The sequence below is a fragment of the Polypterus senegalus genome, chromosome 6, assembly GCF_016835505.1.
Source record: "Polypterus senegalus isolate Bchr_013 chromosome 6, ASM1683550v1, whole genome shotgun sequence".
Classification (NCBI taxonomy): Eukaryota; Metazoa; Chordata; class Cladistia; order Polypteriformes; family Polypteridae; genus Polypterus; species Polypterus senegalus.
In genome coordinates, this window is record NC_053159.1 from 18,009,967 (window position 1) to 18,036,387 (window position 26,421).

The 26,421-nt window shown below is 41.2% G+C and overlaps 1 protein-coding gene across 1 annotated transcript in view; it reads right to left on the bottom strand.

Annotated features, from left to right (window-relative positions):
- Positions 1-6,655: 6,655 nt before the first annotated feature.
- The window catches only part of mfap2 (microfibril associated protein 2), a 49,706-nt gene continuing 29,940 nt past the window's right edge, over positions 6,656-26,421 (bottom strand). The window contains exons 2-9 of the mRNA XM_039755449.1: positions 25,582-25,675; positions 20,895-20,969; positions 20,642-20,677; positions 17,918-18,025; positions 14,252-14,290; positions 10,330-10,417; positions 9,668-9,741; positions 6,656-7,780 (exon numbers count right to left, since the gene is read on the bottom strand). Of these exons, the coding sequence (XP_039611383.1) occupies positions 7,677-7,780; positions 9,668-9,741; positions 10,330-10,417; positions 14,252-14,290; positions 17,918-18,025; positions 20,642-20,677; positions 20,895-20,969; positions 25,582-25,618 (561 nt within the window). The 5' untranslated portion in view covers positions 25,619-25,675 and the 3' untranslated portion in view covers positions 6,656-7,676. The remainder of the gene's footprint in view (positions 7,781-9,667; positions 9,742-10,329; positions 10,418-14,251; positions 14,291-17,917; positions 18,026-20,641; positions 20,678-20,894; positions 20,970-25,581; positions 25,676-26,421) is intronic.

Consider the following 26,421-nt stretch of genomic DNA (forward strand, 5'->3'; position numbering starts at 1 on the left):
TTGGACCAAAATTTAAATGTTTTATGGGATAAAGTTTGGGATGAGAAATTTGCTGTAATACAAGCAATTATTAGAATGAATATTTGTGTGTGTACATATAAGAACTAAAATACAATTTGAATCAGAACATATAGCTTTGCTAACCAATCATCTAAACGCTTACTAACAGTGTCACTGTCACCAAACTGCTATTTTGTCTTGGAAAATATACCAGTAAGGGATCACTACATTTTTAAAGATATATGTGTTTAATTATGTTTACACATCACAACCAGAGAACGTAAGTAAGCTGAAAGGTGACGGCTGGGCTGTCTCACAGCCAGCTTGTAAAATGAAAAGGACAGTAAGTACAAACAGTTCAAAAATGAATGAAATAATTTGCAGAATTTATGTCTAACTGACAAGGAAACAACTGCTGACATTTCAAAAAGTGGCGGCCGTTTCTATCAAAGCCCCTGTGGTGCTGCTGTACTTTTGGGGCTTCAGGGCATTGTTCTTTTTTTGCCATCCTTATATCGATGAGACCGCACTCTTTCACTGTATTCATTTGCTCACCCGGTGACTCGCTTGTCTTTTTTAATAGCGTCTTAAACACAATCATGTCTAAAAGTATGTGAATGTCCCTCTTCTCTTTCTTTCTACATAGAAATGTGTGCTTTTTTACTTTTCTATTTACTCTGCTGATCTTAATATAAAAAATAAATCCTAACTTTCAGATCTGAACCATTTTTGCGTTGTCCTTTTTTTTTTTTAAGCTGCTAAGAGGATCATAGGTGTGGTCAAACAGGGTTGGAAAATAATATTATTAACGATAATATGACATGAAATGGACTTTATCTGGTCAAATATGACTTTTTTTATTTACAGACTTGGACAAATTTGGTGTCCCCTGAAAAGTGATTAAATGAAACACATTTGTCCCCTGTATACCTGCATGCCTCTGAGATGTCACTGAATAAAGCAAAGCCAGTCTGAAAAGAGATTGTGTTGCTTCTTCTACAGATATATTCTAAAATGGCCTTGACACATTTGTTGGGACCCCAAGAATAGATAATTAGATTTGAGTGATTTTTCAAACTAGTTGTTTTCTTGAATTAGTATCACACATTTCTCCATTCGTGCAATCAGTCATTCCACTGATTTCAATGGAGGAAAGTCATCACTCTGCTGTTTGGCATCATCATGGGTCCCACACTGAACATGGACCAGAGAAAGCAAACGAAAGAGTTTGTCTGAGGAGATCAGAAAAAAAATGATAGACAAACATGTGAAAGGTAATTGCTAGAAGGCCATCTCCAAGCAGCTTGATGTTCCTTTGACAACAGTTGCAAATATTACAAAGATATTTAAGGTCCATGGAACTTTAGACAACCTCCATGGACATGGTCATGAAGTGGAAAATTAACCCCAGAACAGGCAGAAGGATAGAGAGAATGGTAGACAAAAAGCCAAGGACTACTTCCAAAAATATACAGGCTGAACTCCAAGGTCAAGGTCCATCAGTGTCTGACTACATACTCTGTCACTTTTTGAGTAACACTGGGCTCAGGAGGTCTCCACTGTGGAAACACAAACATAGAAAAGCCAGACTGGAATTTCATAAACTGCATATTGACAAGCCACAATGCTTCTGGGAGACTGTCTTTTAGACGGACGGGACACAACTGAAGCTTCTTGGCAAGTCACATCAACTCTATGTCAACAGATGAAACAATAAAGTTTTCAAAGAAAAGAATACCATAGCTACTGAGAAACATGGAGGAGGCTTGATTATGTTTTGGGGAACCTTTGCTGTGTCTGGCATGGGGGGGTCTTGATTCTCTGCAGTGAACAATGAAATCTCAACACCATCAAGACATTCTGGAGCGAACTGTCCTGCCGAGTGTCAGAAAGCTCTGTCTCAGTCGCAGGTCGTGGATCCTCCAACAGGATAAGGAGCCAAAGCACACAGTGAAAAGCACCCAAGAATGGCTGAGAACAAAACAAGGGACTGTTCTGAAGTGGCCTTCTGTGAATCCAACCAAACACCTATGGAAAGAACTGAAACATGAAGTCTGGAGAAGACTCCCTCCAAAGCTGACACAGCTGGAGCAGTTTGCTCATGACGGGTGGGCCACACGACCTGTCGACAGGTGCAGAAGTCTCATGGAGAGCCCCAGAAGTTGCTTGTTTGCAGTGATTACAAACTCTAAGGGTTGTGCAACAAAACAGTAGTTTAAGGGTCCCATTATAAAGGTCAGGGGCCCCAACTCCGGTTCTGGAGGGCCCCAGTGGCAGCAGGTTTTCATTCTAACCCTTTGCTTAATTAGTGACCTGTTTTTGCTCCTAATTAACTTCTTCTGAGTTCATTTTATTTGACTTGCTCTTGAAGACCTCTTAATTGTTTTTTTTCTTCTTAATTAGCAGCCAAACAATAATGACATACAACATGAGCCAAAATAGCTGGTGTCCATCATACAATATCTGAAAATAAAAGGTGAAGGTGTCAGGAATGTTGATCTGCTCAGGTTGACAAAACATTTTAACAGTGCACTTAGAAAAGAGAAAATCAACAATTTCGGAAATGTCTGCCATTGCACAATGAGAGTAGCAACAAGCCATGGAATTAAAGAACGGGTTTAATTAACAAAACTCAGCGCCTAATTAAGCAACTGGAGTTTGAGACGCTGACTTAGTTGGTCTTCTGTTGGCTCACTCATTACACATTTCATTTTTGTTTGGGTGCCATTTAAGGAAAGAAATGAAGCAATTCAGAGGAACAAATTTTAAAAAAACATGTCAATTAAAATGAATTCAAAAAAAGTTAATTAGCAACAAAACAGTGCACTAATTAGGAAAAAGGGTTAAAATGAAAATCTACAGCCACTGGGGCCCTCCAGGACCGGAGTTTGGGACCCCTGATTTAAGTCCAGGCCATTTTCATTTATGTTATTATTTGAAATATTCTGTTGAATCAAATTTCTAAAGCAAAGTGTGATTTTTGTTAAATACACAATACACAATGTGTGTCAATTACTTTAGTCAGTTTCAAGTTATTCAAAGACGATTGTGGGTTCTTCTTCATGGATGGGTACCAACAAATTTTTTCACATCTGTATCTTTATAGAAAGGCCACTGTAGCTCTTGGTAACCTTCAGTGCTGCAGGATTTTTCTGTAGCTGTCCCCAGATCTGAACCTCCACACAATCCTGTCTCTAAGTCAGTGGTTCTCAACCTGTGGGGCGGTGCCCCCCTAGGGGGGCGCAAAGTAACAAAAAGGGGGGCATGAAGATGTGAAAAAAAGAAAACAAGAATCAAAAATATGAAGAAAAACTTCTGCTGAAACCAAAACAACTTAACTTAACAACTTAAATTACATTCTCATACTAGAACAATAAATATAGAGTTAGATAAATGTCGATAAAAGTTAAGTAGTTATAATAAAATATGCATCTACATTTCAAAAAAATGTTGGGGGGGGTGCGATTAAAACTGTTATGAAAACTCGGGTTGCAAATACTTAAAGGTTGAGAAACGCTGCTCTAAGTTATGCGGGCAATTCCTTCAACCTCATGGCTTGGTTTTTGCTCAGTTTTAGGACCTTCTATAGGCAGGTGTGTGCCCTTCCTAATCATGATGACCACAGGTGGAGGAACAAATTCGAATGTCTGTCTGCCTGCATGTTCCCTATGTCTCTCTTATCCATGGCCTTTCCCCTACGATTGCTTAGTTTGGTCAGGCTTGGTTGTTCCAAACTTCTTCCATTAAAGAATCATGTAAGCAATTGTCCACTCTGGGAATCTTCAATGCTGCAGGATTTTTCTGCAGATGTCCCCCAATCTGGCCTTTGTGGAACAGAGGGTCTGCAGCTAAGCAGTAGAAGTCAGCCTTTAAATAAATAAATAATTAATTAAATAGCCGGCTCTAACTCTGTGGGGGTGTGTGTGCTCATGCGGCTACAGGAGGTTGGTGGAGCATTTGAGACGGAGCACACCGGCACATGAGAGTGTTGAGTCCACAGAGGCATTTAAGAAGACGGTCAAAACAAAGGAGAATGAAAGAACAAGAAAAGAATGGAGATGGACGTTAAAGAAGATAGGGACGAAAGCAGGATGTGGAAAGAGCTGGTGCAAGCGAGAGAGATGGCAGACAGCCTGCAGAAAGTCCCTAGGGGAGCGTGTGGTCGACACTCAACAGCTGAAGGAGGCCATTCCATCTGAGCGATCAGGGAACTGCAGTGACGCATTGTTCCATTGTATAAGTCTGGGAGAAATGCAGCTGGTGCTGCAAGGGTAACAGAAGGCTCAATGAGACATCCTACATGGCAGCCATGGACCACAGAGACACAAGTCTGACAGCAGGACTCAGAGGCTCAGTGTGGTGTCCTGCCGAGGCCGCAGATGGCTGTAGGGGCCAGAGCCTGGGACCAACGTGGCTTGGCGTGTTGTCCTGCTGGAAGCCATGGACTACAGGGACTCTAACCTGGCGGAGAAGGTTGGCTGATCTGTCAGTTAGGCATCTTCTTGGATGCAAGGTCCCATTTGGGGGTAAGCTGAGGAGATGTCCGTTTTAAAGGAAAGCACTGGGGGCTGTGACTTTAAAGAGAAGATCCTTGCCAGGTTTTAATTTTCGTTTCATTTATTGGACTAATTTTTAATCTCCACAATCACTATTTTTTATTGGAATATTTATTTAATGACTGTACTATTTCTTTGAACACTGTTTTTGACTGTTGGATTTTACATAAAAGCAATGTTACACCTACCCCTTGCTATGTATGTGACCTCATTTGCCCAGCTCATCGCGGTTATGTTATCGACAGTGACGGGTTCAAGAGGATCCCTGAAAACAACAGGGATAGTGGAGCCATCCCACACCATCACAGGCCTCGACACAATCCTGTCTCTAAGCTCTGCAGACAGTTCCTTCGGCCTAATGGCTTGCTTTTTACTGAAATGTAGGACCTTCTATAGACAGATACATGTGCGTCTTTCCTAATCATGTCCACTCAATTGAATTGACCACAGGTGGACTTCAAACAAGGTGTAGAAACATCTAAGCGACCAATAGAATGAGAAACATCAAACATCATAACAAAGAGTCGGAAAACTTGTGTCAATAAGAAAGTTCAGTTTTCGATTTTTAATAAATTTGAAAATAATTCTAAAATCCAGTTTTTGCTTCTCATTCTGGGGGTACTGAGTTTGATTAGGAAAAAATGAATTTAAATGATTTTAGCACAAGGCTGCAATATAACGAAATGTGAAAAAAGTGGAGGGTGCTGAAAGCTTTGAGAATCCACTGTGTAGTTCATTGTTCAGTTCATGCTAAAATTTTACACGGTTGGAATAGAGTTTTGTGAGTTTAAATACTTGGGATCAACAGTACAGAGTAATGGGGATTGTGAAGAGAAGTGCAGAAGAGAGTGCAGGCAGGGTGGAATGGGTGGAGAAGAGTGTCAGGAGTGATTTGTGACAAATGTGTATCAGCAAGAGTGAACAGGAAGGTCTACAGGACAGCAGTGAGACCAGCTATGTTATATGGTTTGGAGACGGTGGCACTGACCAGAAAGTAGGAGACAGAACTGGAGGTGGCAGAGTTAAAGATGCTAAGATTTGCATTGGGTGTGACGACGGTGGACAGAATTAGAAACGAGGACAATAGAGGGTCAGCTCAAGTTGGACGGTTGGGAGACAAAGTCAGAGAGGCGAGATTGTGTTGGTATGGACAGGTGCAGAGGTGAGATGCTGGGTATATTGGGAGAAGGATGCTAAGGATAGAGCTGCCAGATCAGAGGAGAAGAGGAAGGCCTAAGAGAAGGTTTATGGATGTGGTGAGAGAGGACATGCAGAGGATGAGTATAACAGAACAAGATGCAGAGGACAGAAAGATATGCAAGAAGATGATCCACTGTGGCGACCCCTAACAGAAGCAGCTGAAAGAAGAAGAAGACAACATGGTTTGAATAGAGACAAGAGTTTTACGGCAGATATGAGGATTGTTTGCATCTCTCTGACTGACATAGACAATCTACAGACCCGCATTGTATGGAAAAACTCATCAGAAACTTCAAAGGTCTTTGTTGGACAGTTATCTTATCCAAAGATCTTGACTACACATTGTTCTCCTCTCTTTCTTAATGAATCTTAGCCTGAAGAGGTCTATTCATTTTTTACATTTAAGATGTCTCACTTAAAGGTTTTCTAATGTTTTTATTTGTCCTGGTGTCTATATAAGCACAGGTTACTATAGTTTCTATATTACAACTTGCCTGAAGAAGGGACCCGAGTTAACTCGAAAGCTTGCATATTTTTAGTTAGTCAATAAAAGGTGTCATTTTGCTTGACTTCTCACTAAGGGAAAAATAAAAAAAACACTCAACAACAGAATATTGAGAAAGCAGGCCAAATCACTCAAGGTTTTGAATTAATTTGTTGTTGGAAGACTCATTAAGAAAGCTAATTGCTTTTAAAAAAATGAATATAAAGATATAGTATATCATAGCAGAACACAACATTTTCTTTAATTCAATTCCGGGTCTTCAGCAACCAGAGCCCTAAAGATTAGGCAGGAAACGGCTGTGACGCCAAATACAGCAAATGGCCTGTTTGAAAATAAAAAGCCAAAACGTGGAATATCCTTCGAGCAGAATAAACTGAAACAGCAAGAAACCCAAAGGAGTTAAAAGAGAAATTTAATAAATTGGCTAAGTACAACATGGGAAAGGATACTGTTCTAAGTGCCATGGTGGGCAAGCTGTTGAAGAGTAAAAAAACAGGCACACATGCACTCTGAGCGAACAGCCGTGTTCAGCCTTGGCTCATATTTATTTACCAGAATTGCATTTTCCAAACTGAAATTCCTTGAAGGCACGTAAATGAATGCCGACTTCAAACTAATGCCGTTTGGTCTAGCTCTACTGGGTCATCATTCTTAGCATAAAGAAAGAAGCAAAAAGCATTTTAAATTGGTCTTAAAATATATACATTTGCAGACATACAAAAACACACTCTCACACACTCACACCTATATGTGCACAACCAAAGATTTTACAAAGCAGTAGTTATACAAAAAACAAATCTCCAAAGCGCTACTCAAATCTAAAAACAATTTTAAAAATATCTTCACCGTACCAACTGGAGGCTCAGCTCCAAGGAAGAAGATATAAAAATGTTACCATACAGAATAAAGTAGAAAAAAAAAATTATGTGCATTTTTCCAAACGAAACGTACTTTCGTACGAATATTTTTAGCACCACTGACATTGAATTTGTATATTCATACAGTATATATAAAATTCTATATAAAATAGGTTCACCCAACCGTAACCTGATACAGCTATATAGTGGAAGAGAGGAAATTTCCATGTAGGAAAGCAAGAAAAATCAAGTTGGACCAACATTAGCATGGATTTAAATTGCAGTGCATTATGGAAAGAAGTTTCAAGAATTTACATCTAAGAGTGTTCTTAGATTATGGAACAATATTTGAAGCCCCTGAATTTGTGACTCTGCAAGATCCTGAAGCAGAAGAGTTGAAACAAAGATGAAAGCTAACATTATGAGAGTTACAAATTTCTCCTAAAATGACTAAACAATGCTATCTTGAGATGGGTTCCAGGGGTGGAATCCAGACACACGATAAAGGAGGATGTGAGGGGACCAGCCTTAGAGAAGAGGAGTTGTGTGTTGTCTCACTCAGCAACCACCACAGCTCTTGGCGCAGGAGGACCCCAGAGCTCCACACATGCCGGTGTGCGCCATTACACTGCACTTAGAGAACTGGTCACGGCATAAATCAGCTGTAAAATAAAAAAAAGAGAGTTGTCAGTCAGGGCTGTCGTAACGGTCATCTTAATATTAAAGAACTTTACTCCCCCGGTCTTGGACTTGTCTGAAAATTTAAATCTTTCCTAATTTCATGTATCGTATGGTAGCGACCCGTGGTTGAGTCTTAAAGTTTTTAGAGCCGAATTCTGCCGTGCACTTCTCCCAAGCTGTCGGCTAGCGGACTGCCAGCGTTATGCACGCAGCTGTACCCAGCTCTTTAACTCTTTCAGGGCTGATGTTGACTTTTGTCTAATTTCAGGGGTAGAGGACGGTAATCGGCTGTAAACTGCGACAAAACTCTCCCTTATGTTTTAGTTCCACTCTCTTTGCTTGAAAGAAAGTTATGTAGCCTTGTTGATTTGACCTCAACTCCCTGCACGTCCAAGAGTAGTGAAGAGCAAACAGCCTCGAAAATGGCAGCGACATCTGGCAAGACTAACACAAAATACTCCATGGACGTTTTATGTATTATTGCTCTGACTTTTTGGACTCTGAGTTTGATGCAAGTGATCTGGAGATGGAAAACAAAAGTGAGGTACCAGCATCAGCCTATCGGCCCCCAGCTAATTGTGGTGCTGGACACGTTCGTGTAGCAGATACGCCTACAGCAGTGTTCGCCTAGGAGGACCACACTGCGACTGCCATCGTCATCCGCCTGCTGTGCAAAGACAGAGAGGTAGCCGGCCCACCGTGCATTCCTGCACAGCCACTGCTGCCAGAGATGCCAAACAGGTGCCAACAGCAACAGATGTTTTATGTTGATTTGTGTGTGAAACCAGTGCATTGGGTGCTTTCAGAAAACCGAGTTTTTTGGAGAAAATATTCAGCCCTCAAAGAGTTAAGTAGCGAGCACTCGTGTCCCATACACCGCACGACTCCGAGTGTCTCGGCAATAATTGCTTAGATGAAATCTTAGCAATACACAGCTCTGTCCTGTTGTATCTCTTTATTAGAGCAGATAGTCAGAAAACAAAGCTCAAACTCATTGCATAGCCATTGCCAAGGTCATTAACGAAGCCATCTTTCTCATTGATGGTAACTATTTACAATTTAACAACCCCGGACGGCAATAACCCAAACCCACCCCACCAGTTGAGCACAAACACATACAACAATTACATCAGGACAAACAATTCGATTACCTTGTTAATTTAACACAACAATAAGCTTTTACATAAATTACCCACAATGCTTTTACATAAATTACCCACAATGCATCACACCGCCAGCGCTGGCTGCCGGGTCACTACAGTATATTTAAGTTCTCCCGCGGATAAGTCGAGGCTTGATTTTATAATTTCTGGTATTTTATAATGTCGGTTGTATAAGTTGAATGTGCAAACCTCACGCTATTGGTCCAAGAGATAATGATAAGCTAACGCCCACCTGAGAGAGTAACCACGTATATTAACCACCAGTATGTATTGTGCATACGTGCCCACAAGGTAATACCAGAACAATTCTGAAGCGATGTTTGAACTATTTTGTGTTTTTGTATTTCACACCCTCATGAACCTTTATTGTAAGAGCATTCCCTTATCTACGATGGAGCGTTTGATCAGAAGACAATATGAAGCTGGTTTAAATTAAAAGTCATTGAAGTGGCGAAAGAAATTGGTAACTGCGCTGCTGCAACAAAATTCGACGTGTCTGAGAAACTGATGGTGAGATTGGAGGAAGCAAAAAGATGTAAAAAAAAAAATGTGTCGTATTTCTGAACAGGCATATACAGTAAGTCGGGTCTGATTTTATGATCAATTTTTCAAGTTTCCGACTTATGCGAGAGTATATACGGTATGTGAAATTCTCTGTAGTCAACCTTCTAATGCTACAGTCTTCATTTACAAGCAGGACTTTACCTCTGAGCAGCTCCTCGTGGGCGCAGACCGTGCGGACACACACCTCCTTGTTGATCACGTAGACTCTCCGCAAGCTATCAAGTAAAAAGAGGCATGACTGAGACAGGAATACAGTACGCTGTTTTACATTTAATGTTATGAATCTGAGATATTTAACACCTTGGAATCATTTTCATCCATTTTGAATTCTCCCTATTTTGATGGTCTCGCAGGATCAGACTTGATTCTCAAATGAGAACACATTTCTGGGGACAACTCAGTAAAAACAGCAAAATCTGCCACTGAAAAGGCTCCGCTCACAGGACTTCCTCCTATAAACATAAAAATTCCTGCAATCCTAAACGTTTGGGGTTGCAGTGTCCCAACTCTCCTCGTATATTTGACAGTTCTGTAAAATAAGTACGGAAATTTGGAGTGATAGCAAAAGGAACTGAGCAAAAGACTTGATCCTGAGAGAAAATGAAAAGCTAAAATTATCCATTCCAGAGTTCAGTAGTACAAATACACTGAAGCATACTGACTAAGTAATATGTTCTGTTCAGAGAATATTATGATTGAGATACAGTATTTACATTCAGACCTGAACATGGGCATGCTGTCAAGTGAAACCCCCAACCACCGACAGCTATGCCAACACATTGTCCCTTATCAGAGTCACTTACTTGTAAAAGCAAAGGCTCTTAATACACTGACGGCAAGGCTTGTGGACAGAATACAGACGAGTGCATGGGTACTGCTCCTCTCTGCAATCTGAAACAAAGAGCAAATCTTGTGTCAACAAAAAATACAAAAATGTTGGTGTGCAGGCAAAAGCCCACCTTGAGGAAAGAAAGAATGTATTATATGAAAAGAACAGCAGATAGATAGATAGATAGATAGATAGATAGATAGATAGATAGATAGATAGATAGATAGATAGATAGATAGATATAGATATGAAAGGCACTATATAATAGATAGATAGATAGATAGATAGATAGATAGATAGATAGATAGATAGATAGATAGATAGATAGATACTTTATTAATCCCAAGGGGAAATTCACATAATCCAGCAGCAGTATACTGATACAAAGAAACAATATTAAATTAAATAGTAATAAAAATGAAAAAAATTAAAATAAAATTAATGTTAGCATTTACTCTCCAGCGTGCAGTTCATGTGGTATTGCTGTAGTCATACAGCGAACATTCAGGCAAGGCTGTGTGACTCTATACTCCAAATGGGCCTTGAGTGTGAGTGCTCTCCACAATTCACTGCCACAACAAATACAGCCAACTACTCGTTTAAAGTCCCTCAGCCCAGGTGTGTCTTGTCTTTGTGCTTCGTGTGTGTGCCTAAGTCAAATCACCTCACAACTTTGTGCTATGCTGGAGACGCCACTGGGTACAGAATCCAAGAATATGAGACTTCCCATTCAGCCAAAGCCTCCTTTTGTGTCACTCAGTGCAGTAACCATTCCCAATAAGGCTGCCATTCATGGTTCATGTTAAAATGCATCTTTCTACAATCTTTCCCTTTTCCTTTCAGTGTCTGATAGCTTAATGGAGCCACAGATGCCATAAAAGACATGATATTGGTGTGTCCCAAACATCTTTGTGCCCTAAAATGGGGGACCCTGTAGAAAAAGTGTTGTCATGTCTATATGGTGTGACTAAAATGTATGCAAAGCCCTTTAAATGAAAATCTACAATGTGCACTTTAATCATGCCTGATTTGTGCTTATAAACACAATGAACGTTTGTCCCAAACATTATAGAAGACACTCTGTGTGTGTATATATACAGTATAAATACATACATACAGTTGTGCTTGAAAGTTTGTGAACCCTTTAGAATTTTCTATATTTCTGCATAAATATGACCTAAAACATCATCAGATTTTCACTCAAGTTCTAAAAGTAGATAAAGAGAAACCAGTTAAACAAATGAGACCAAAATATCATACTTGGTCATTTATTTATTAATGAAAATGAACGAATATTACATATTACAAGTATGTGAACCTTTGCTTTCAGTATCTGGTGTGATCCCCCCTCTGCAGTAATAACTGCAACTAAACGTTTCTGGTAATTTTTGATCATTCCTGCACACCGGCTTGGAGGAATTGTAGCCCATTCCTCCGTACAGAAGAGCTTCAACTCTGGGATGTTGGTGGGTTTCCTCACATGAACTGCTCGCTTCAGGTCCTTCCACAACATTTCCATTGGATTAAGGTCAGGACTTTGACTTGGCCATTCCAAAACTTTAACTTTATTCTTCTTTAGCCATTCTTTGGTAGAACGACTTGTGTGCTTAGGGTTGTTGTCTTGCTGCATGACCCACCTTCTCTTGAGATTCAGTTCATGGACAGATGTCCTGACATTTTCCTTTAGAATTCTATGATATAATTCAGAATTCATTGTTCCATCAATGAAAGCAAGCCATCCTGGCCCTGATGCAGCAAAACTGGCCCAAACCATGACACTACCACCACCACGATTCACAGATGGGATAAGGTTCTTATTCTGGAATGCAGTGTTTTCCTTTCTCCAAACATAACGCTTTTCATTTAAACCAAAAAGTTCTATTTTGGTCTCATCCGTCCAAAAAAAAATTCTTCCAATAGCTTTCTGGTTTGTCCACGTTATCTTTAGCAAACTGCAGACAAGCAGCTATGTTTTTTTTTGGAGAGCAGTGGCGTTCTCCTTGCAACCCTGCCATGCACACCATTGTTGTTCGGTGTTCTCCTGATGGTGGACTCATGAACATGAACATTAGCCAATGTGAGAGAGGCCTTCAGTTGCTTAGAAGTTACCCTGGGGTTCTTTGTGACCTCGCCGACTATTACACGCCTTGCTCTTGGAGTGATCTTTGTTGGTCGACCACTCCTGGGGAGGGTAAGAATGGTCTTGAATTTCCTCCATTTGTACACAATCTGTCTGACTGTGGGTTGGAGGAGTCCAAACTCTTTAGAGATGGTTTTGTAACCTTTTCCAGCCTGATGAGCATCAACAACTCTTTTTGTGAGGTCCTCAGAAATCTCCTTTGTTTGTAAGGATTATTAGGAACACCATACTAATACGGTGTTTGACCCCCTTTTGCCTTCAGAACTGCCTTAATTCTACGTGGCATTGATTCAACAAGGTGCTGAAAGCATTCTTTAGAAATGTTGGCCCATATTGATAGGATAGCATCTTGCAGTTGATGGAGATTTGTGGGATGCACATCCAGGGCACGAAGCTCCCGTTCCACCACATCCCAAAGATGCTCTATTGGGTTGAGATCTGGTGACTGTGGGGGCCATTTTAGTACAGTGAACTCATTGTCATGTTCAAGAAACCAATTTGAAATGATTCGAGCTTTGTGACATGGTGCATTATCCTGCTGGAAGTAGCCATCAGAGGATGGGTACATGGTGGTCATGAAGGGATGGACACGGTCAGAAACAATGCTCAGGTAGCCCGTGGCATTTCAACGATGCCCAATTGGCACTAAGGGGCCTAAAGTGTGCCAAGAAAACATCCCCCACACCATTATACCACCACCACCAGCCTGCACAGTGCAGTGGTAACAAAGCATGATGGATCCATGTTCTCATTCTGTTTACGCCAAATTCTGACTCTACCATTTGAATGTCTCAACAGAAATGGAGACTCATCAGACCAGGCAACATTTTTCCAGTCTTCAACTGTCCAATTTTGGTGAGCTCGTGCAAATTGTAGCCTCTTTTTCCTATTTGTAGTGGAGATGAGTGGTACCCGTCTGCCTCAAGGGTGTGCGTGTTGTGGCTTCACAAATGCTTTGCTGCATACCTCGGTTGTAACGAGAGGTTATTTCAGTAAAAGTTGCTCTTCTATCAGCTTGAATCAGTCGGCCCATTCTCCTCTGACCTCTAGCATTAACAAGGCATTTTTGCCCACAGGACTGCCGCATACTGGATGTTTTTCCCTTTTCACACCATTCTTTGTAAACCCTAGAAATGGTTGTGCGTGAAAATCCCAGTAACTGAGCAGATTGTGAAATACTCAGACCGGCCCATCTGGCACCAACAACCATGCCACGCTCAAAATTGCTTAAATCACCTTTCTTTCCCATTCTGACATTCAGTTTGGAGTTCAGGAGATTGTCTTGACCAGGACCACACCCCTAAATGAATTGAAGCAACTGCCATGTGATTGGTTGATTAGATAATTGCATTAATGACAAATTGAACAGGTATTCCTAATAATCCTTTAGGTGAGTGTGTATATATATATATATATATATATATATATATATATATATATATATAAAATTTATACACACACACAAGTATGGACTAACCAGAGCTGACAGTTCAGTATGTCTTGTTTTTTGTCCCCACTTCGACCACTGGAAAGTCAATATCAAAACATTTTTTTTAACTTAAACACATTTGTGATATTCTGGGATAGACCAAGTAAGGGTGAAGGGAAGCAGTGTGTGAAGCTTACAATATGTTGGAGAAATGAAAACAACGAAATCCCTGATTTTCTCCTGCAAACACCCAGTCTGCAGTAGTGGATACCATTGCAACCCACCCTCCGCTTGTTTTATTTCTGTGAACACATCAAGGCCACTTACCCAAAGGTCCTGGCTCAGTAGGTTCTGTTGTATGGTCATCTGAAGGACATGAAAAGAAGAGAATTAAAAAGAGAAAAAAGTTACTTCAAATGAAACAATCACAAGGCCAAACAGTCCTCAGCTGCTTTTCACAACAGCCCTTTACGTAGAGGAGCCGGGTACAAAATGTTTAGGGAAGGCGGTCAAAGGACTTCTCAAGTGGCGATTTCACTTTCAAGGGTAGGAGGAGCAGGTGATGTGTTGACTGCAGGTTTTCCTGAGGAAGGCATGAGTCGTGAGGAGAAGCAGGGTTCATGGGCAGTAGGACATCATTTTTGATTTCATTCATGATGAGAAAAGTTAAAGCCACCCATACTAAGGAGGGCTTATGGAGTTAAATCAAACAGAAAAGCCATAGGGTTGAAACACAAAACCTCAGTTTATCATGAGATCGTCACCACTAAAAAGAGCCAAACATGAATTAGGAGCAGCGAGCTCAGCAGGTGCTGGAATCAATACATGGCAGACACGTGAATTCCATTTCAGGTAAGTCCGCTTACCTTTTTAGAGGCTTACACTCATTAATTTTTGGATTAAATATACTATATTAACATACATAAAATGTATATGTATATATACACAAGGGAGTGAGGCAGCAATTGCCAGAGCTGTTAAAAAAGAGCTTTATTATAAAACAAAATCCTCTCCTTGAGATGCAATCCACTTGTTCCAGAGTTTCTCCCATTCCTGTTAATATTGCCCGTACTCACTTTTTGTTACCGTGTCTCAAACCTGCAGAATTTCCAGTATTCTTTCCACAACAGCAAATCTTCTTCCTTTCAGTCTCAATTTTTATTTTTTTAATTTAATTAACAGGGAGCAAGATCTGGAGAATACAGAGTGTGCAAAGCAAAAACTCTTCGACAATGTGGTATGTGCATGTGTGCTGTCGTGATGTAAAACCGAGTTTTGGATACGTCATTTCTGCAGACATTTTTTCTGGATGCTTTTCCATCATTGCCTCACTTGTTCAATGTAAAGTCTCTGATTAACAGGGAACAAACTCTTTTATGAGCGAGTTTGTCCATTCTCTCTTGAATCCAGCCATGGAGGCTTGAAGAAAAAAATTTAAATCGCCCAAGTGACGCACACAATTGTAGAATAAATGCTACAAATACGCACTCAAACAACTCAACACGATGCCACTTTGTGGACTGATTAACCAGATTTGAGGCATACAATGTCCAGAGGCAAATTCGAGATCTACACCTTACTCCTGTGTTATTGACAGATTATGGGAATTTTTGGCCCCCTCTCCTACTCCCCCAGTGCACAACTGGTTTTAGAACGCCTCAGTTTTTTCACTATTTATGCAAATGCATGCAGTTCAGTGTCTTAATGTTTCATGAAATCGAAGCATAGAGCAAATAAAGAATAGCAAATAAAAAAAATAAGTCAAAGAATCATTAAGTGTACAAACCTTTATTCAAATTTTTGACTAATTAAAGTAGCCTGCACCTTTTGCTGATATAACAAACTGTGGTAACTCTTTTGATTCAGAATGCCAGTCACTTTGTGCCAGTCACCAACTCTGCCTCCATCAGAAGAACCTCAGACCATCACTCTTCCTCCACCGTGGTTGACAGTTAGTGTCGCACACTGAGGGACCATTCTTTCACCAACTTGACGGTGTACAAACACCCAGAGTGATGAACCGAAGATTTTAAATTTGGATTCACTGGTCTGTGACGGCTGCGGTGGGCTGGCGCCCTGCCCAGGGTTTGTTTCCTGCCTTGTGCCCTGTGTTGGCTGGGATTGGCTCCAGCAGACCCCCATGACCCCATAGTTAGGAAGCGGGTTGTAATATGGATGGATGGATGGTCTGTGACAATGCGGGTTCCGACTTCTGGGAGCTCTTGAACCCAATACCGTCGGTAATGTCACCGAGATGAGCTGTCATATGAGGACAATTCTCAAATGAAGCCAGGGGATATTTCCAAAAAGTGCCAAAGTGCTTTTATTACAAACAAACAGCTGTGTCCAAACAGTCGGGATAAATCAATAAATAAATGATTCTTAAAAATCCAAGGTTAAAATCAGAAGTTAAAATGCAGTCTCTCTCCTCCTGATCTCAGCACATCTCCATCTCATCATTCTCCCCGGCTCACCCATTCCCATTTCTCGAGTAGCCGGCAGAGACCCAACAGCCACAAGATCCTTTCGGCCAACCTCCTTCTTGGCTGCCTACCGGCATCACAGTCAGACCGTCCGAGGTCGGCACTCCTCCCTTCTTCCTTCGCGCTCTCATAGTCGCTACTCATATCCATCAGGAGGACACCTGCCTTGCTCTCCCCATTCCACCCAAACATTCGGTGGAACGAACTAGCCTCTAGGGCACAACCAACTAACACTCCTGCGCGGGGCCCCAGCTTGTGCTATTTCCTCCTTCCAGGTGGCCAGATCGCAACTTCAAAACTACCATTCATGCCCTTTAACCTCCTGCTTTCTTCTTTTCCTCTGTCCATCCAGATTTCTCAATCCATCCATCTATCCCCTTTCCTTTGTGCCGGCCTGTATATATACACCCAACGTCTCCGTGGGCGCAGCGCCTTAATCACACGATGCAGAAAGCCAATGAAGCAATTGAGAATGATCGCACCTACACGTGCAGGTGTGACTCACTCCAATTACCTCATTAACTCCCCGCGGTTGTGCAATCGTACCCATGGAGAGCAACACGGCTCTATGGATTTAAAGCTTGGCACTTATTTTTTTCAAGCCGCGGACCCGCTATACCACATGGTCCATAAGATTTTTCTCCAGTCTGCTGTAGTCCACAGCTGGTATTTCCAGGCCATATCGTGTCCTTTACAGAATGACTTTCTTCCTGACGCTCGCCCTGTCAAACCTGCAAGTCACCTCTTCACAGTAGACGCTGACATTTCCTTTTGTCGACCTGCACTGTTAAGCTGTGCTTGAAGTTGTTGTGCTGTGAGGCGCCTGTGATCATACCAGCTGGTGACCCTCAGAAACATGTCATCTGATTGGCTTGTGACTCTGACTCGGTCAGATCTCGTCCTATCAGAGTTTTTCTAGTTTCCAATTGCCTTTGGATTGTGTAGGACACACCGCTGGATTCACAGACACTTTGATTTTTTTTGGCAATTTCTGTAAATGAAAGCCCTACACTTCTAAGGGTAGCAATGCTCTGTCTCATTTAATTTGTTAATTGTTGTTTTCTTGCCATTATTACTGGAATATTGTTCAAGTAGGACTTCAGAGGGTGCAGTAACACAGACTGACCCAACTCTGTTTTAAGACAGACAGAGGGCTTTTAAGTAATCAACAGAAGTTGGGACACCTGTACAAATTGCTTGCTTCAATTTGCTGGGCTTCATTTATTTAATTGCCTGAAAAAGGCCCATTTGTAATATTCTGAAATATACTTTTTTCAGTTTTTGCTAACCTAAATTTGCTATACTTTAAATTTAAACCTCTGGCAATTTACTGCTTACCCTTTTGCCATTTTAGGTCATTCATAGCATTTCAACTGATTACATTTGAAGAAAAACTGGAAAAATTAAGGTGTTCTAAAACTTTTGGCCAGTACAGTAGTGTATAAACTTACACACATTAGTGCTACCAAAAACTTCAAAAAGTCTTAGAAAAGGAAAACATCAAACTGACCTTCCACTGGAAAGACCGTCTCCTGTTGCTGCTGTTGCTCCTCCGCGCGGACCTGGCTCTGCTCAGCGTGTTTAAGGGTTTCTTGCAACTCGGTAGCATGGAATTGCTCTGTCCAAAAACATTAGGAAAGAAAAAAGAAACTAAACAGTGAGCTGGTGGTTTTGAGATAATGCCAGTCTGGCTCCTTCAAAGACAGCCATGACATGAAGTGCCCTACAAGCAGCACATGATGCACACAGCTGACTAAATCTTGTCTTTGGCACGGTACAGGCAGAGTTGTTGACCTGGCTCAAGTTGATTTAATCTTTTAGCTATCATTTAAATATTTGTTTTTCATTTGGTTTTTGGTCTTGCTCTGTCTTTGTTATATTTATGTAATATTATAATTTTATTGATATTTTGTTAATTAATTTATAATCCTGGCCTCACACTGGTTCCACTCCATCTGAACTAGTGTGGGGCTGAGGTGCCACCCGTTGTATGGCTGCACTCTGGTCCTAATCTGGGATCCTGAGTTGGTTCGTCATGTGGTGGGTGCGGCAATGCGCTGTATCAGCGTGGGCTCCTAAACTCTCTCTCGCTCTCTCTCTGTACTATGTTAACATTATATGTATTCATTTATGTCATCTGACCTGTCTCCTGAATGTTGAACCCCAAGGAGGAGGGGCCACCTGATTTAGGCAGCTGCTCCAGCAGGATAAATGAAGAAGGTGCAATTCTCACAGCAGCTTCAGCACTCATGTTTTCTTGTTTGCTCATCTTTTTTGGTTTTTAGATTTCCTGGATTTTTGACCCTGGCTCTTGTTTAAAAGGTACTGTCTTAGTTTAGTGATTATTTATTTTTGTTTGCTTTAAGGTTTCTTACTTTCTTTCGTATTTTGCTGCTGTCTTAATTTTTGCAATCCTATAAAATATTCATAATAAATCATAAAATATTAAAAAAAAAAACTTTGCTTTGATTTATGAGTCTGACAATTTACAGTTTTCCCTGTTTCCAATTACAAAAATCAATTTCAGTTTAATAACGCTAAGCTCAATTTTAGGCTTGTGCAGGCTGGAAAGCCTGCCTGTTAAGTTTGGAGTTAGGCTGCCTAGGGTGAGGCCTGTTCCTGGGGCCCAAACCAGAAATGGGGTTGGTCTGGCCTTCTGTGTGGGTTTTTGGAAGACGCCGCCTCTTTTTGAGCTTATTAAGTGGAGGCTTATTCCACTGTCTTGTCAAACTATTATTATGTGCAAACTACTACAGCATTTTTGAACAAAAACAATCTCTTCCATCACTCAATGTGTTTTCAGATCATTTACTAATGTATCTCTGTCCACACTAAAATGGCCAAAAACACATATGACATTGCCTTTTGTTTACACTGAGCATAGGCATATTAGTGGATACATCATAACTGCTTCTGTTAATTGTTTTTTAATGTTTAATCATTTATTTGATTATTAGTTTTGTTAATTCCCCCTTAATCCCTTTATTGTGTGATTTTCTATTGTTTCGTTCGTGGATGAAAACTGTACTTAGGTCCCGGTCCTCATTGCTCTAATCGTCCTTGGCTTCAGTACCTTTAAGCCCCCGGCGGCTACTGACTGAGTGTGTTGATTTCAGTTTTCTCTAAGAGTCTTCTCTGCCCCCTTTCTGTGTTTTTATCCCTGTTATGAATTTAGTGGTCTTTTGATCATTTGATTTCAGCTTTTCTTCCTTTTCTTGGAATTCCAGCTTGTAATTTAAGGGTGTATTCACGCATTCCATGCCTGAGTATGTCTGTCCACATGGACAGTAACCCCGCAAAGTCTAGTTCATTTGAATAGTGGGATCTCTCCATGCTGAGCCAACCATACTGTGCCCCGGCCTGCTTGAAAGAGTTGGGCCCGAGCACGGTTCAGTAGCATTCAGGAATAGTGTGATTGCTAAATGTGCCCAAGCACGGAAAACAGAAATGACATAAAATGATACGACAAGTCAGACAGTGCAATTCTCATTTCATTCAATATATTTTGAGTTAAAAACAAGTTTTTATTCTCACCTTACATACGAACGTGGATTGTAGTTGTGAAGAAAAGCTGCAAATTCCTCCCTTAACATCATTTTTCAAGGTAAACATCTTCTCGTACATGCAGCTTGATTAAAAATAAAACTCTACACTGCACACTCAATAAATTTGTAAGAAGGTAGAACATTATGCTGCCCTACACAACTCCAAAACAACCACAAAATAAGGAAAATCATTTTGACATGCATGCTATCACTCCGTGTTCTGATCTTGTTTTGGCTTAACACGAAGTCGCATGGTCATGACGAAAGTGTGCCCGGGCCCAGAAGACTTAACGCGCAGTGTGAGTGCAGGCCAGCGGGGGAGTAGGGAGGGGGCGACAATCACACTTTGGCACGGTACACAACAAACGGGCCTAGTGTGAATATACCCATAGATCTTCACATTTGGACTGTTACCAATTTCTGGTTTTGAATTGCTTCAATTTTCATTTTGATTTATTATTTTCGAATTTAGATTCTTTAATTTTTTCATTTTGAATTATTGTTTAGTTTCATTTCTCTTAAAATCTTAATAAATTGAAGTGTTGTGTGGCCAGGGATTCTGATGGTTTTTCTCTCGTTTTTGGGTTTAATTCACAGCACTCACACACACATTTTGGCCCACAGCCCTCCATCTTATAGTGACAATCGCAACTCTGTATCTTTAAGTTCAAATGTCAATTTCACATTACCTTGATAATCAGGCTCTGGACTGTATTCGTCTTCACCTATGAAAACAAAATGGATGAGCAAAGTGAATAAGCAGAATTTCTTGAGAGCTAATGAGAAATCTCATCAAACAGTTGAAAAATCAGCACAATTTGAAAAGGACCTAAGATGAACCCACCACACCACACAGAAGTTAATGGAAATCAACCCAGCCTGATCACTTTCTACCCTACATTGTCAACTCACAACCAGAAACACACTAAGATGAATACCCACCTCCAAACTGTCCGTAGCCATTCAGGGTGCTATAGAATTCATCACCCACTCCATATTGCTGAGCTATGATCAGGGCTATGAAGAAAGGGTGGAAAAAATGAAAATCAGGTTTTAATTATTATCACCAGAGTCAAATCTCAGTAGAATTTACTTTCCATTGCCCAAAATGTACAGAGAAGACACACAGACATGGTCTTGTTGGTGTAAATATGACATGAAGAGCAACTAGAAATGTCTGACATCATAGGTTATTTTTACATTGATATTCCACAAATGGAGCCCAGACAGGTCAAATGGCCTGCCAAGTAACACACAGTGAGCAGAGGATGGAACTGAATTAGAAGTCCTGGGGTCTTCGTGGTCCTGTACTAAAGCCACAAGATATCTCCATCTGGACATTCTTAAAATGCCACAGGAGTCTCCCAGCTGGATATTATAAATGCATCAAAAGAGGACACTGGATGGAAAATATTAATATGTCACAAGAGGAGCCCACCTGGACATCCAAATACATACCTCAGTTGCTCTTCATCCAAACAAAAAAAGTGCACAGGAGACCTACCACCTAGACATTTAGAAAAGACCACTGGAAGCCCTTGGCCAGACACCATAGAAAAGCCCTAGTGGAAATTATGAAACACCACCAAGATACCTTCATTGAGGTTTTAATTGACTTCTCCAGCACATCATCTTCAATACGTTTGCATGAGACACCATTGGCTTGAATGAGCAAAATGACAAAACAGGAAGGAAAACTGTGCGCCGTTCAGCCCTCCTATGTGGACTTGCTGCCAGTTCTGCTAATGATTGTTCACATTAATTAAGTGGCAGAGTTATGGGGTCCTGCTAAATACACTCAGTCTCAAGTGTGTTGTCATTAGGTCCTTTGATGACAGACTTGCTGAAGAGCATCAAAAATCATTGCCATTTCTTCTTTCTCTTCCTCTGTGTTCAGTTCTACCATTGTCGCTGTTGTTCTCATTAATTAAACTTGGCAGTTGGCATAAACTGTGACAAATGTAAACTAAATCTACTGCCACCTTCTGGAGTGGAGTGTTCACACACTGTTGTTTGGAACTCACACGTGAAGTATGAAGCTTTATTACCTTACAGTATTCTACAATCTAGTGGACAATGTTTATCTCCTTTATATATAAGTACACTACAGTATAACAGTGAATGCCTCCAGTCTATGCACATGGCAGATCAAGGCTAGTCAGAGTTTTTCTCTACATGATTCTATCTAGCAAGCCATGGATGAAATCCTCACCCAAGCCTCATCAACGACTTGCAAGAAGTTCTCATGTGGATCTTTTGCCATTGTTGCCTTCCAGGGGTCACCTGGGAATCCCTTAGTGAGTCAGAAGCAGGATTTGAGAAGCAGATCTTAAGAAGCACTTCTCTCCTATAGCTTTCAGGTGCAATTTCTGACCATAGGTTATCAAGGATCATCTTGTAGAAATTAAACACTTGCTGGGAGTACCAAAGAGGCTCCTAATCATAGTGTCCTTATAATGGGTACACGTTATCTAGACCCCAAGGAGGCTAAGGCTTTTAAAGTTTGAAAATCTCAGAGCTTCCTGAGAGGAATAGTAAAGCCTATGGCTCAAAATAACAAAAGCAGTGTTCCTTTTCATGTATATATTTATTAACAAAATTTAAAAAGTATGAACTAAAGCAATGGCAGAGAAGTAAAAAAAAAAAACAGTATACCCAAAAGACAAATCTGAAATCAAACAAATTTAATCCATAATCCAGAAATTAATATTAAAAAATAAAGCCCATTAACCAAAGAATAATCAAAAAAGCACTTGCAGTAAGCAAAATTTAAAATCTAAAGAAGAGCCAAAAAAGAAAGGAATAACCACAAAGTCAAGACAGCCATTACTTAGAATGTCGGTTATTAAACAGCAATGGGGCGGGACTACAGCTGTAGCATTGGGAAAACCCGCCCCTAAGTTCAATAAATAGAGAATATAAATTATAAAAATGCATTATTATTATTATTAGAACTTACATACATTACAGTAACATATCTCAAAACCTATATCACTTTATGAAAAAAATGGAGAAAAAACATTACTATTTCTAAATAAATGTTAATTTAAAATAAAATATGAATGTAAAATAAATAAAAGCAAATGTAAAATAATCAGAAAATCCAACAAAGAATAACAAAAGTGTAGTGGTGACGCCGGTGCAGAAAAGTTGGGAGATGACACAGAGAGAGATCAGGTGACCTCACGAGAAAGTGCTCCGCTCATAGTATTCAAGTATGGCCTCTGCACGGCTCACTAATGAAGTTACTCTTTTAGTTCACACTACAAGGAAATCGCTTCTGAGCCAGATGCTCCGGGTTTGCAATACACCACAATGCAAATCTTTGAAACGCAGCAATACACTAGTGAATGCAGTGAGTGGAGCTTTTCATGGTGACGTCAGCTGATCTCTCCCTGTGGCAGCCCCAACTTTTTCTGCATAGCATGGCCACTACAGTCCACCCATCCACATTAAACCCTATCCTAGTCGCCAAGTGAACTGTCATATAATAGGCAAAAAGGGATTTTTTTCTAAAAAGACAACTGAAGGCTAACAAGGCAATGTGGCAAGATTCAAAGAGAAAGCAAAAATTCACAAAACCAGAAAATCAATGAACCTCTGTGAGACTTGCTTCCTAAGATGAATTATACAGGTGGAGGGAGGTTCTTTAACTGTGATGTCACGTTGGCCCAGCCTCTTAGGGTTCCACCCACAGAACACAAAGTACATAGGCAAACAAAAATGCACAAGTGGATTAAATTGTATTGGGTTAGAGTGGTGCCAGCTGTTCTGTGGGTGCTGCACCTGTCCATGGTGATGAAGCAGGAGTTGAGTCTAAAGATAAAATTTCACATTTTACTGGTCAATCTACATCCTGTCATCCACCCATCCATTCATTGTCCAACCCACTATATCCTAACTACAGGGTCACGGGGGTCTGTTGGATCCAATCCCAGCCAGCACAGGGAGCAAGGCAGGAACAAACCCCGGGCAGGGCGCACACACACATCCACCCATACACCAAGCACACACTAGGGACAATTTAGGATCGCCAATGCACCTAACCTGACTGTCTTTGGACTGTGGGAGGAAACCCACGGAGACACGGGGGAGAACATGCAAACTCCATGCAGGCAGGACCTGGGAAGCTAACCCAGTTCTCCTAACTGCGAGGCAGCAGCGCTACCACTGCGCCACCGTGCCGCCCCACATCCCCTCATCACCTAGGGCAGGGGTGTCGAACTCCAGTCCTGGAGGGCCGCAGTGGCTGCAGGTTTTCATTCTAACCCTTGCCTTAATTTTAATGAACTTGACTCAGGGCCCTTTGTTTCTTTTTCCTTATGTAGCAGCCAAACAATAATGAGACACAAAACGAGCTGCCACACGACCAGCTAACCTGCACCCATCACACAATATGTGGAAATAAAGAAGGGTGAAGGTCTCAGTAAAGTTGAACTCTCAAGTCACCAAAACATTTTGACGTTGTTCTTACAAAAAAGAGAAAAATCAACAGTTTTGGAAATGCCTGTTGGGGCAGAACGAGAGCAAAAACAGGCTGTGGAATTAAATAATGGGTTTAATTAACAGCAAAAATTGCCTTCTCATTAAGAAACTGGTTGGAGTGAAATTGAATGGAGTTTGAAGCCCCTGTTTAGCTGTTCATCTGTCAGCTCGTTTCATGTCTCATTTCTGTTTGGTTAACATTTAATTATGAAAATATTTAATTCAGAGGACCGAATCCTTAAAAACAGGGATATTAAAATGAAGGGAAAAGGAGTTACTGCAGTTGGGCTGGCACCCTGCCCGGGGTTTGTTTCCTGCCTTGCGCCCTGTGTTGGCTGGGATTGGCTCCAGCAGACCCCTGTGACCCTGTAGCTAGTATATAGCGGGTTGGATAATGGACAGATGGATGGAAAAGGAGTTAATTAGTATTGAAAACTGGCCACTGATTAGGAAAAGGGTAACAATGAAAACCTGCAGCCACTGCGGCCCTCCAGGCCTGGAGTTCGACACCTGTGACCTGGGGAATTGAGACAGCAAATAGAAGTGCCAGTTCTGCAATTTTGGAGGGTCTCAGCGTAGAGTTGCTGTTCCTCTGGATCAGGTAGAGCCAACTGAGGTTGTCTGAGCTTGGCATAATGAAACTGTGCTGGAAGGCTCCCACCCACAGTTGCTCCAGGCAGGTCCCACTGGGCAGAGACCCAGCAGCAGACCCAGGACATGCTGGAGGGATTACATCTCTGGTCTGGCAGAGCTAGAAAATGTGTGCACCTGGAGACAGGGAAGACTGGGTTCAGCTTACATGACTGTGACCCTCATGAAGAAAAGTGGTTTCAGAAATGAGATGAAAATGAAATGTACATATTGAATAAATAAAACAATCTTAACTAACAACAATAAACACATGAAAAATAATTATTCAAAAATAACAGAAATAATAATAAAAAGAAAATAAACATAAGTCTGGGAACAAACCCTGGTTGAAATGTATCAGTAACTATGCAGTAAGCCACGGCCATTTGCACTAAGACACCTGAAGATGAAATGATCAAACTCAGACCCAGCGTAAAGAAAGCCCAGCATGAAAAAACATCTTCCAAACACTGCAGACAAGTCCAATCTCTAAACATAACAATGTGTTACTCACCAGGGAAGGAGAGCAGGAAGATGCAGAGAGAGACCATGGCGCTGGCTTCAGCTGGGTCTCGGTGGAGGTAGGCGAGGAGAGCTCTTCTGTTTCTCTGCATAGACAGACAAGAGATTTTGTGTGGGGACCTCTCAATTCCACGACCACCTAAATGGGTGAATCTACAACATTGGTGCCCTCATCCACATAGCCTAACAGAGCTGGAGGTGTTCACTGTGAGGTTCAGTGAGGCCTCCGTCAGCACGACTGCTAGCTGGCAGTAACTGTTACATTTAAGAAAAGCATTCATTTGGGGTGAAGGCCACAAATCTCTTTCTCTTCATGGTCCTATCTTCTCTATTGGTTTGGTACCCTTTGGCTGCTCCCTTGAGACTACTAGAAGGCTTTCCTGGAGTTTGTGGCTTACATCCCTGAAACATCCTGAGAGTTTGTGGCATAAGATATTTTCATTGGTTGCGTTTCCTTCAATGACACTATTTGAGCCAAATTGTCACCTTACAATTGCTGTTAATATCCATCTATCCATTTTGAAACCTGCTTATCCTGCTCATATCCCAGCAAGCACCTGGCAGAAGGGAGAAACAATCCCAGGACAGGGCACCAGTCCACAACAGTACGGTTGCACACACTAGAGCCAACTTAACATCACCAGTTCACCTAATATGCCTGTCTTTGGACTGTGGGAGGAAACTGGAGGACTCAGAAAAAACCCACGATAACACAGAGAGAACATGCAAACTCCACACTGGGAGCACCCAGGACATAAACCCCATTCTCCTTACAGTAACATTACTACCACTTCAGCACCATGCCTCCCTGATATTAACATCCATTTGAGAT